The following is a 13,586-nucleotide window of genomic DNA, read 5'->3' as shown; positions in this document are numbered from 1 at the left end:
GGGAGGGAAATGCATGGGACTATGGTGGTGGCATACGGGTGATTTGGTGATGGGAAACCCGCGGGGATTACAATCGAGATGGAAAAAAAATGTGCAAAATGATGTAAAAATAAACTTTTGTAATAATTAAAAAAATATATGTATATGATTTTTTATTGAATATGACTTTAATCAATATCAAATTATTTTGTGCCCAGGTTCTACCACAATAACATCATCCTACCCTACAAATAATAAGGTCAATCTTAATAAATATATGTGAAAATTAAAGCCAAGGGAGACTAAGTTCCTTGTTCAGAGATTTAAAATGTTTTAAACTGAAAAACATATAAAATGACGAATAAGCAGTAAGTCTTAAAAGAAAAAGAAAAGCCCACTAAAATATTTTTATTGACAACCTAAAAACTTACAGCCACCAAAGCTACTAAGTTACATACCTTATTTTCTTGGCCCCACTGCCAGATGCTAGGAGCTTGCATGCCAAAGAAAGCAAAAGGATCCTTGCCAACAATTATTAAGCCTATTAATACTAGTTTGAAGACTGACAGGAAAGATGCTATGTGTCTATTAAAAGAAAAGAGACAAATTTATTAGGAGCTACAATTTCTGATCTACTTCAATTATTTCACAACTCAAGTTTATGTGTATAGGCATTTGCTCGACACTAAAAGTTACTCATTATTACTAGTGAAAAAATAAAGTTTGCTACACATATTTAATCACAAATTCACTTGTAAAAGTATATGACAATGTCCTTTAAAGGCAGTATTTTAATACTATGGAATTTTATAATATTGATTAAAAAAAAAACTGAGTTCCTGATCTATTTTCACAATAAAAATTACTTAAGAAAAAAAATATGTTTATTGGCATTTTTAAACTAACCAAACAAGCAATACTAAAGTTTTGTATAAGAACTCTTCCTTTTTACAGAAAAAAATTCTTCTATTTTTGGATCAAATAAACTTGTTATAGTATTTCTCTACACATTATTTTAGTAACCAAGAAATTATAGCAACTAAGGACAGACACTTCAAAAAAGTTTATGAAGTAAAATAATTCTTTCCTCTTTATTTATTGAAATTACTTACCTATATATTGGTTGAGGAAGGTAATTCTCTCCTTCAATGCGGATGTCTGGGTACCGCTGGCTAATAACCCGCATGTACTCCTCAAACACCCGCCTATAACCTCAGGAAACACTGCAGAAAAATAAAAGTACTTCCATTAAGTGGCTAAATGATTAGACGTTTAGGTATATTTTCCAATAATGCAAAGCCTAACAATTATTACCAACACTGTTTCTCAAGAACAATCACAAATCAGTAATGTTTGATGCTAGATGATGGATATGAAAATACACAGAAATTTTTCACAAATTTGTGTGTATTTGTGTGTCCTAATGTTCCATTTGGATGCCATACTTACAGAGTTGGATTATTGTTGTATAACCAAAAATAACTTCTCATATATGTCACTGTATCCTGAACTTGAAAATCAATTTGCCTTTTTAATAAGTCAATACCTGTATAAGCACTGAAATGAAAACTATATTTATTCTTCTGAAACAGGGTCTTTCAAAATAAGAAGCTTAAAAAAAAAAATCAAGGCATGAGACATGAAACTGATTCTTATTCTCTTTCTGCTCCTAAGTGGGCAAATGTGCTTGTAATGTTCAATCAGAATAAAAGGGCCTTAAATAACTCTTACACTCCTTCTGACTGTGCAAAGGAAATCAAAAGCTGGGAAGATAATTTTCAATAAAGTAACAGTATTTCACAACACTACTCAAGAAATTAAATCAACAGTACCCAATCATCTCTATAAAAGTCCCTGAACAACTAAATTGGGTATATGGTACACAATGCCCCAGCAAGAAAAGTAAAATAAACTACCAAAGTGCATATATATCAAGGAATAAAGGATACACTAATGAGAAATAAAACACAAATAAATTAAAAGATAGCATTCATGTTCATGGATCTGGAGAATTTATAGTATTAAAATGTTCAAGATACACAAAATAATCTAAAGATTGCATGCAGTCCCTATCAAAATATTGTGGTTATTTTTTACAGAAAAACAACAAGCAATACTAAAGTTTTATAAGGAACTATAAAAGATCCCCAACTAGCCAAGGCAATTTTAAGAATAAAGCTGAAGGCATCATGTTTCCTGATTTCAAACTATACTACAAACACAGACCAAAAGAAGTGTGGTACTGGCATAAAAACATACATAGATCTGTAGGCAGAATCAATAATCCAGAAAAAACACTTTGGTTAATTACTCTGCAACAAAGGAACCAAGAATATAAAGTGGGGAAACTGGATATCATGTGCAAAAAAATGAAACTACATCACACAAAAAACTCAAAATGGACTAAAGATTTGAATATAATACCTGAAACCATAAAGCTCCTTCCTATAAGAAAACATAGGAGATAGTCTCCTTGAGATTAATCTTGGCAAGTTTTTTGGATTTGACACTAAAAGCAAAGGTAACAAAGAAAAAAGAAACAACTGAAACTATATCAAATTAAAAAGATTCTGCACAGCAAAGGAAACCATTCACAAAACAAAAAGACAACCTATAAAAAAAGAGAAAATATTTGCCGAGCATATCAATGATAAGGGTTTTGTCCAAAATATCTAAGGAACTCATGCAACTTCATAGCCAAAAATCTATATAAATAAAGGACAAAGAAACTGAACAGACATGTTTCCAATAATAACACACAGATGGAGAACAGGAAACAACACTAGTCAACAGGAAAATGCAAATCAAACAACCCTGGGACACTTTGGTATGAATGTAAAATGGTGACGCCAATATGAAAAACACAAAGGAGGTTGCTCCAAAAATTAGAAATAGGGCTATTCTAATGATCCTGCAATCCCACTTCAAGGTATACTCAAGGGGAAATGAAATCACTATCTCAAAGAGAGATCTGCATCCCCATGTTCACTGCAGCATTGTTTACAATAGCCAAGACATGAAAACAAACTAAGTGTCCATTTACACACAAATACAAATTCTTTAAAATGTGGTATGTGTGAAATAGAACTTATTCATAAAAAATGTGGAGATCCTACTATTTGAGACAAAGATGGTCCTTGAGGGCATTGTGCTACATGAAACAAGTTAATAAACATAAATACCACATAATCATACATAAGGACTGTCAAACTGTAAGATACAGTGAATAGATTAGACGTTGCCAGAGGCTATGGGGTGTGGAATATAGGATTGGTCAAAAGGGTACTAACTTCTAATTATAAAATGAATAAATTCTGGGGATCTAATGGACAACATATTGTTACAGTCAATCAATACCGTATACCTGAAAGCTCCTGAGAATAACTTTAAATGTTCTCATCATTTAAAAAAAAAGGCAATTAACATGTTATGATGAATGTTAGCTGATTTATTGTGATAGTCACTTCCCCAATATATGTTAAATCTACCAAATCATTACCTTAATTATACAGTTTCTGTTTGTCAATCACACTTCAACAAAGATGGGAGGAGGGAAAAGAGGTACTGCTACCATCTCAACAGAAGCACTTACAAATTCAGGTAAGACTGTTAAGTACATTACTACATTGTTTTCCTAAAGAACATATAATGAAATTGTTAATTAGTGCAAAGGGAATATCAGTAATTATACTTTAAAAAACCTCAGGTGCCAATTTTGCCAATCACACTGTCATCAAGAAAAAAAAATATCAACCACCACCAACCCAAGGCAACTGCATTGTGTTTGTACTGATTGGGTAAAACAATAGATATTAGACCTTGATTTAAGAAAACCCACTTTTCCAAAAGAAGGTGAGAAATTCACTAGTCTTTCTTTATAAATGCATCCTCTATGTTTAAAATAAAAATTTCAGAAAGGATTACATCTCAAAATAGTATGATTTGGGGAGATGGGGGCGAGTAAATCTCTATAAAGATTTAAAATCACGAATCTATTTTCACTAAACATTCACCATATCCATATCTCATTACTATTACTAGATTCATCAAGTATTAATATTTTGCCACAATTTTCTCAATAATAATTTTTATGCTGTTTCTGTCTTGAAGATACTAAATCTATACACCTAACCACCCTGAAACCAACAAGTGCCACCTATTTTTAGGTACAGGTCTGCATCACTGTTTACAATTCAGCTGATAATCTAAAAGTCAAAGTATCTGACCTTAATGTAATAAATAATTAAAAACCTGAGGTTTTTTAAAGTATAATTACTGATATTCCCTTTGCACAAATTAACAATTTCATTATATGTTCTTTGGTAATAATAATTAGTAATTTCTTTTCAATAGATGAAAGGGAGAAATAATAAGACCAACAGAGATCAAGCAATTTTTTCTTGATTATTCACCATGTATTACTTCAGCTCATTCACTTAAATATTTATTGACTGCCTACTATGTGTCAAACATTCTACCAGGCAATAGATATGTAATGATACTCTAGTCAGAGCTGAGACTACAACGGATTTTGTGATGTCACATTCTAGGCCAGTTCAAATGGATTTGTGCCACTGATATTCAGGACTTTGAAATAATACTTCCCCTACATTATCCAAAAAACAACAACAACAACAACATGATCTTTTGTAAATATTATGGTTTGTGATCTACAGCATCAGTCCAACAGTTCTTGATCATTGAAAACTATAATTTTTAGATGCAATTTTTATTTCTCCTTTCTGTTTAGTAGATAAGGCGGTGCTAGACACCTGCCTGGCACATCACTTTCTCTAAGTGCTTTATTTGGATGTGTAAGTACTTGTATGCTTGTGTGTTTTTTGTTTTTGTTTTAGTTGTAAAAGTAGTACTAAGGAACTATCTATTTATCAAGTTAAGAAACTGTATTAACTGAAATCAAGTGAATTCCCTCCCCACTCTACCCCTTGAGCACTACAGTAACCATGAGAGCACAATACACAAAATATACCTACAGTGTTTTCTAAGTTTCCTTGCTTCTTTAGTGAGTTTATTACAAAGATTTAATAAATTTAAAATTTAATTAATAATGTTTTTATGGGCCTTCCCTGGAGGCACAATGGGTAAAGAGACAGAACTGCAAGCTTGCCACAGCTGCTTCAGTGAGTTCAATTCCTGCCCCAGAGGTGACCCATATGGTGTGACAGACCCCTTCTGACCCATCCACTGCTCCCCCTCAACAGTGTACTTCATAGATCTACCCATTCTGCTCCCCACTCTGTCATTCACCACCCCTGCACCTCTGGCTTGTATCTCAGTTCTTTATGCATAAATAAATAAATCTTTAAAAAAGTTCTTATACTCTCCATTCTTTTTGCCTTATTTTTAAGGTCACTAACTTCTAATTCCCCTATACTTTTAGCATAACAATTAAGGAAAATAGCAATGGGTACAAACTATTCTATCAAGGATTAATAAACCACTTTAAATTCCTCAGGTCTTTCTAGGTAAGGAATTTTCTCTCTTTAAGTAAGGAATTTTATCTCTTTCTTCAAGAAAGCATTTTTATTAATAGGCTTAATAAGATACGTAGCAAACGCAATATAAATGACTTCATAAAGGCAGTTAGTAAATGGTGATCTACATTCTGTAGAAATTCTTTTTAAAAAAAAAATAAAGATTTCTTTATTTATGCATACATAACTGGGGTACAGGCCAGAGGTGTGGTGGGTGAGAGGATTCACCAGAGACAAAGTGGGGAGCAGAACAAGCAGATCCACAGAGTACACTGCTGAGGGCAGCAGCGGGAGAGACAGGAGAGGTCTGCTGCACCACATGAATTACCTGGGGGGAACTGAACTTGCACTGAAGCAGCTGCAGCTCACCTGCAGTGCAGCACTTAAACTGGCTGGGCCACTAGGGAGGGCCCACAATTTCATGTTTTTAATTCTTTTCAGTTTTTCTAACAGAGGTATAATTCATGTCATAAATTCACCCTCTCTACTTTTATAAATTGATAGAAGGACTGATAAAAAATAAAATGTATTGTGTTTTATGCATAATTCACCAGCCAAACTAGAAAGCTATTGGCTACTTTGTTTCCTGCTTTCTTCCTTGTCCTGTTTGTTGTATACTGATTTCAAATGACACTGCAATGAACTCAAAAAAATATCATATTCTCTGATTACAGTGGAATAGACTAAAAAGTTTTTAAACTTAATTTATTCTAAGACATTCTAGAAGTCAACCAATTTAACTATGTGGACATTTAAAATGACACAATAGTAACATTTTACTTCTAGGGAGTTAGTTTATTAAAATAATGGACAACTGGACAAAGACAGTTCAGCATATTCACCTTAGAAAGGAGTTTTATAAAAATTAAGACTAACCTGGGCTCTCCCTGGTGGCACAGCGGGTTAAAGCACAGCACAAAGAAGCTTAAGTCACTTCTGCATGAGTTCGATCCCCGCCTGCCCCGACCTCTCCTGAAATGCCCGCTGCTCCCCTCAGCAGTGTACTACTTGGATCTGCCTGTTCTGCACCCCACTCTGTCTCTGGTGAATCCTCTGGGGTACAGGCATCTCTGGCCTGTACCCCAGTTCTGTACAAATAAATAAATAAATCTTAAAAAAAAATGAAGACTAACCTGAATGTTAACCAAAGAGGGACCGGTTAAATTAATTAAGGAATACCATGCCTGTTGATGTAGATATGTCTTACTGTGAAAAGCTAAGTGATAGAGGGGAAACAGATTTTTTTTAAAAGCTTACAATAATAAACTCACTTATGTAAGACTACATAATATAATATAATAGGTGTATATGTAGAAAATCATCTTGAAAAAGGTTCCTCAAAATGTTGATAGAGGGTTACAAGGATTTTTTTACTTTCTTCTGGATACTTTTTTAATGATAATTACAACAAACATGTATTACTTTCATAGCTAGAAAGTTATTTTCATATTTTTATCCTTTTAAAACAAATAAATGAAACACATGATAAACAGCAGCATACGCACAATGCTAGGAACTTAAAACTGATGATCAAGCTCTATAGTTTCCCTCATTTCCTGTTCTCTCCTCCTCCTTTTATGCTGAGTCAGGCATCATTTAACTGTTCTAGCTTCAGCTTTATTGCATTCTCTATCTCCTGGTGAAGTTCAAGATTTCATATCATCTCTACAAGCTTACTACTTCTGGGTCTCTAAACCCTCTATTAAATCTTTAGAACACTTAGAACAGAACATTTACTGTAATATTGTTCAGTTGCCTCTCTTTCCCACCAGACAACTGGTTTTTAAAACCTTACTGTAAAAACAAATTCTTTCCAAAACTCTGGCAGTGAAAAGAAGCAGTATGGGAAAAAAAGGGTATTAATAAAACAAGGTTCCAGCTAAAATCTACATTACAAGAGTTCTCCTCACCAATCCTGTCAAGGTAAGCTATATGAAATCATGATTTCCCTTTCCTCAGGAAAAATGCAATCAGAGGAACCAGAAGGCTCTTCAGTGGCAAATACAAAAACGAAACATACAGGCATGCTTTCATTTTTTTCTTTAAACTTCCTGGCAGTACAAATGAGGTGACTAGTATATAAATATACTCACTTTATAGATGAGTAAGATGAAAGCTAAAAAGATGAAATCATTTCCTCAAGGTCATTCAAAAGTGGCAGATAAAATAATAACCCTGAGCTTCCAAATTGATAGTCCAGTAATGCCAATTTCCCAGTAACTATATTATTTAATTTTATGAGGTTATCTTGGTATTTCTAAAAGGTCTATTTACTTTGATTTCTAGTACTTACCTTAATGGAAAAGTGTAAAGAACACAAAGTTTCAATTTTCAGTAAGAGGATAAAAAAACCTTTAAAGCTATTCATATTTTTATCTAAAAGAACTGAATAAAGTACTTTATCAATAAGTATTATGTGCACAGTTTCAGCTAGATAATGCAGTTGTTTCGTGTTTAAAATGACAAAAATGAAAGCCTGTAACCCACCAAAAATTACAAAATTTATCTCCTAAGACTTCTCATACCTGGATCTTTACTCTCTACTTCTACTACCACCTTTTTTTTAGTCAGTGTTTCATCATTTCTTGCCTGGGTAACTCCAACAGTTTCCCTAAATGGTTTCCCCACATCTATTTCTTTGTCCCCTACAATGCCTTTTCCACAATGAAACTACCTCTCCCCTTAAATAGGAACCAAAACCTCCATTCTGTGGCACTGTCTCTGTTTTTTGAGGTTAGTAGTCTTGGTACCCTCAAGAAATTATGTTCTGTCTTCCTACTACAAACAAAACCACTGAACAGGTTAATTCCCATTGCTTGAAAAGTGCTCTCCAAATAAATCTTATCCTTCAAAACTCAGTTCCTCATAGAAACTTACCCTGATCCTAATTTTTCACATAATATCTAACTTTTCCCTCACTAGACTCAACATAATCATAATTTTACATGTGTTGTCCAATGTCTTTTCACTCTTGCTTAGTCTGTGAGAGCAGTGAATTGAATTTCCAGCACCAAGCAAAGTGCCTGTAAAGAGTGTTTGTGTTGAATATGCAATTATTAAACCTACAGTAACCAACAAAATCTCTGTAATTCACAATTTTTTGGATTTCTTCAATTCAGCATTTTACTAATCTAAATCAGCATCAACATTCAAATCAGTGTTAGGTCTTTATTTCCCTGCCTTCAAAGCAAAGGCTAAATTGGTATAAATTTAAATAAAAATCTGTTAGTAGTTGCTTCATTGACCTGTTTAAACTCCATTTAGAAGTAGACTGTCCTAAATTATAGCAAGAGATTATTAAATTTAAAAAATATTGGAAAACTCTGCTATATTCTGCTTATGATTTGAAATCTTAACTGAATTTACTATTCTTAGTAAATCAACTGCCAAATGTTCAAGTAAGTATTAACTATAAAGAGTTGCTACTAGTAATCTGCTTCAGTAGCCATCAATTAAATGCACAGGTATTACTTCATGCACAGATATGGGGAAAAAAAATTTCACATAAACAGTATGCCAAGCATTACCTATCAGAATATATTTACACATAAGAATCACAAGAAAGGAAAATGTGACAAAGGAACTACATTTTAAACTGATTAAAGAACTTCCTTCATGTCCAATACTAAAATGCCCAAATAAGCTTCACAAATGCTTTCCCCAAACAGGAAGTGAATGCAATCAAACCTATATAATTTTATTGCTCAAGCAATTGATATAATAGACCTATTATTGGGGTACATAAAGTAATATTGTGCCATTACTTTTAAAGATTTATTTGTGCATACAGAACTGGGGTACAGGGCAGAGGTGCAGGGGCAATGAGAGGGTTTACCAGAGACAGAGCGGGGAGCAGAACAGGCAGATCAAAGAAGTACAGGCTGAGGGGAGCAGCAGGCCGTTCAGGAGAGACCATGTGGATCACCTCTGGGCAGATGGATATCAAACTCTCCTGAGGAAGTGGCTTTAGCTTCTTAGTGCTGTGCTTTAAGCTGAGCCACCAGGGAGGGCCTATTGTGCCATTTTACAGGCTTCAGAAGATGCTATGTTCGCCAAGTTCACTAAACTTGTTAGCACTTGGGACAATGAGGTGCTGAATGAATTAATTACTGAAAAAAAAAATGCATGAAGACTGTTTTAAACTATGCTTAACTGTCCTCCCATAGATCCCATCTGCACTGTTATTATTTGGTTATATAAACAATATGATGGGAGAAAGTACATATAATTCATATAAGGAACAAAAGGAGTTGAAAGGAAGGTAAAGTTAACTCTCTTTAAGTGTCAACTGTGTTAATTTAAGAAAAATTATATTTTATAATAAGATTTCAAATGCAATAAAAGAATTTTCATATATTTATCCTGAACTGTTTATCTTTCTCGCCCCTTCCTAAATTTGCAAAGGAATGGCCAAGAGCTTCTTCTAAAACCAAAATCCAACATTCACTTTCCCTCTAGGAAGTCTCTGAGGGAAAAAAGGAACAAATAATAGACCAAATTTACCAGCATTTAGTAGGGCATAACAATATAGTAGGGCATAACTATGGAAAATATAGTTTTCAATCTGCATATTAATAAAAATAACCGAAGCATTCAGTTTTGTATATAACATGCTATGTGTTAAGGACTGCAAAAGAAAACTTTTACTAGACTTTTGGGGCAGTATGAACAAATTAAAAAAATAAAGACAAAGCTAAGGATCCAAAATGCAACTAAAGTACTTACGACTTTTATTTTATAATTTAACTTTAAGGACTGAAATACCGTTCCCTACAACTGTTTACACACATTGAAATATGCTATGATAATCCTCAGACGAAGATATGCTTGTTAAATTACTGTGGCAAGTTTTCCAATACGCACAGCTGTAAAGAATATTTTGAAAAAAGCGCAAGTGAAACTAAGATACATATATGTAAGTAGGAAACAGAAAAATTACATAACCTGGGAAGCTACCATCTTTTTTATACACTTAGATCCAAAAATATAATCACTACCACTTTCTAATTTAAAAAACGATGGGGTTGGTCGAAGCCGAAATACTACTTGGTAATATGTGGATGATGAATGACAGGGTACACAATACACAGCAGAGAGCTTTCTTTCTTTTTTTTTAATTGGGAAGACATAACAAGGTTTTTAGTTTTCACTTAAAAATAGTCTCATCACCTGACTCTCTTTCAAGAGTAGATAGATTTTTTTTTTTTAAAGATTTATTTGTGCATACAGAACTGGGGTACAGGCCAGAGACTCAGGAGTAGTGAAAGACTTCACCAGAGACAGAGTGGGGAGCAGAACAGGCAGATCGATGAAGTATACTGCTGAGGGGGGCAGCGGGCGGGTCAGGAGAGGTCTGCCGCACCATGTGGTCACCTCCGGGCAGGCGGGAATCGAACTCATGAGGAAGTGGTTTCAGCTTCTTAGTGCAGTGCTTTAACCTGCTGCGCCACCAGGGAGGGCCAGATAGATTTTTTTTAATGTTAAAGATTTTTAGTCTTTAAAGACTAAGCAAAAACTAGTTGGATAAGTAGAACACTAACTTATATAACCCGTGAAATTTGAAAAAGATAATTTTAAATGCACGTGGCCCGCACTAATTTCCAATCAAGACTTAGGAAAAAGTTTCTTTTGCAATACAGGATTCTAATTTCTGCTTAAAATACTGAGTGTTTTTTTTTTTTTAAGCTGATTCTTTCAAACCTTCTCCAACCTTAACCTTATTATTCTTTACTGTTCTGGGTCCAACAGGAAATAAGCAAGAACAAAATCACATACAAAATAAAATCGAAAACTGCGGGGTGTTCCCCCCCCCCCTTCTATTTTTCTGAATGCACAAGAAGAGAATTGAAAGTCTAACGAGATGCCAGGGTATGCTATTCCTGGTAGGCGGGTGCAGAGAGCCTGGGGGATGGGGGGCAGGGGAGCGGTAAGGATGGGTGGGGAGTAATCCAGTTGTCTGGTAGCTAACGGTTGTCAAGCAGAGCAAGACGCCCTAAACTGCGAGTCAAGTCAGCCTCCCCAGCCCTCCGCACGCCCTCCAGCAGTCAGCCCTCCCCTCACGCAACAGTCAACCGCAGTCTCGCGAAAAAGGGCCTGTCACTCGCGGGTCCCCTCCAAGAACGCGCTCATCTTCACCTAGTGGGGCAGCGAGGCCGCCTGGCAGAGGCCGGGGGAGCGGGGGCGCGGGGGCAGAGACCTGGCTGATAAGCGCGGAGCGCGCCAGCCCCGCAGGAGCCGTGGCCATGGCGCGCAGACGCCGGCCGCTCGTCCGCGCTGACAAGTGTCCCCGCATCTTCCCCTTTTGGCGTTTAACCTTCTAGCGCCCTCCTTCCCCATTCCCAGCACTGTACGGCTCGGAAGAGAGGCGGGCGACCTGACGCCCCAGGTAGCGCCCGGAGAAGGCGGGCCGCAGACGCCGTCTTCCGGGCCCGGGGAGGCTCAGGCCACAGAGCCTGGACCTCGCGTAGCAAACGGCGCCGGGCAGAGGTCCTGCGGGCCCGAGAAGCCGGCGCGCACACTCACCAAATCTGGAATTTAAGCAGCGGCCCGGTAGCGTACTGCATCTTTAATCTCTTGCTAGGCACGCCGCCCAGGTTGGCCGAGGCATCCGTTCCGACCACCGCCGACGCCGCCACCAGAAGAAGGAGCAAGAGCCTCATTCTAACCGAGTCAGCTACTTCGGCCGCTCTCAGACCAAGACTGCGGCCGGCGCTGAGCCCACTGCTCCCAGCGCGCAGGCGCCACCAGCCAAGGTCGGCAAGGTAAGCAGGACTACGCCTGCGCAGCCCGGCGCCTGCGCAGCCCGGCGCCTGCGCAGACTGAGACAGAGGCTTGAGCTGTTTCACTGTGCTGACCCACCATCTTGGCTGGGTGCGGAGTCTGGGCCCCAGGGACGGGTTTAGGGAAGAAACCAAGTTATTGGTGGGATGTCAAAGTTTCCTAGTAACTAAAGCACCTGCGCATCTGGCTTCTGCATATAATTTCATTAATTCAAGACATCTTCAGACTTCAGAGACACTGGGGAACACCAGTTTAGCAGTCTTGATTTAGTTGCGGGAGATAAGCCCTGTTCTAACTTACCTTCCGGGGTACGGTGCCGTGACCTTTATTTAATCTTACAGGATCGCTGACAACTAACAATACATATATTTAAGACTACAAATTAAAAATGTATACAGAAATGTATTTACCTTATCACTGAATTTCAACAATTACTGACATTTGACAATTTTGATTGTCTATAACTCTAATTAGTGTTTTTTTGGTTTTGTGGGTTTTTTTTTTCCCCGGAATCAAATGTCATACTGAAACTGAGTAAACCTAGGAAAGCCAGGGTTGACCCAGTTGATGGGGCCTTACAGGATACTTGCAGGATTCAACTCAAAAGTAGGGTCATGGTAAGAAACAACAATAACAGGATTTACTTATTCAAGGAGTGAAAAAAGGGAGATGAGAGAATGAGTGAGAGAGAATGCATGAGTGTATAAGCGGACTTGGCCAGATCCCTCTGTCCTACCACAGTTGGTGTCTGCTGAGCAGAGACCAAGGTCCAAACTGAAGCCATTCATTGCAAGCTGGCAGTTTTTTCATAGCCACCCGTCCTCACCAGTAGTTTAACTGTCAAAGCCCCAGCCGATGATCTGCCAAAACCTCTTTTCCCATGCCCCCTTGCACCCATTCTAAGCCCCCACCACTCCCCCAACCCCCATTAAATAGAGTTTAGAGAGCTCTACCTTCTACTATTGAGTTGAGAATGAGCACTAGCCACTGGCTCAAATTTGCTCCTCACTGTTCCTCTTAAAATTTTCCCACTTTAAAGTTTTGTCGCATTTCTGTGGCAATGAAAGATGCCTGGTGCTAGGGCTTGGCTTCGAAAGATAGTTTCTCTGGCCTTGCTATGTGTTCAAAGGAAACACTAATTACAAGTCATAGCTAATGTGGCAAAGTCTGCCATTTCTAGAAAATAGTCACTCAGTCCAAGCCAAGAGAGAAAAAAAATCCCAAAAATGTGTAAGTAAAGCTACTATTAAAATAAGTTTCTCGGCCCTCCCTGGTGGCGCAGCGGGGTAAAGCACAGCACTAAGAAGCTAAAGCCACTTCAACATGAGTTCG

At 37.1% G+C, this 13,586-nt stretch overlaps 1 protein-coding gene across 1 annotated transcript in view; it reads right to left on the bottom strand.

Annotated features, from left to right (window-relative positions):
* The window catches only part of LOC101618727 (selenoprotein T), a 17,514-nt gene extending 5,309 nt beyond the window's left edge, over positions 1 to 12,205 (bottom strand). The window contains exons 1-3 of the mRNA XM_004674918.2: positions 11,997 to 12,205; positions 1,092 to 1,202; positions 438 to 564 (exon numbers count right to left, since the gene is read on the bottom strand). Coding sequence (XP_004674975.2) covers positions 438 to 564; positions 1,092 to 1,202; positions 11,997 to 12,133 — 375 coding nt within the window. The 5' untranslated portion in view covers positions 12,134 to 12,205. The remainder of the gene's footprint in view (positions 1 to 437; positions 565 to 1,091; positions 1,203 to 11,996) is intronic.
* Positions 12,206 to 13,586: the final 1,381 nt, after the last annotated feature.

The sequence above is a fragment of the Condylura cristata genome, unplaced genomic scaffold (assembly GCF_000260355.1).
Source record: "Condylura cristata isolate star-nosed mole 26May11 unplaced genomic scaffold, ConCri1.0 scaffold00003, whole genome shotgun sequence".
In the NCBI taxonomy this organism is placed as follows: domain Eukaryota; kingdom Metazoa; phylum Chordata; class Mammalia; order Eulipotyphla; family Talpidae; genus Condylura; species Condylura cristata.
The sequence above is the reverse complement of the archived record's forward strand: the minus strand, read 5'-3'. Positions and strand labels throughout refer to the sequence as shown.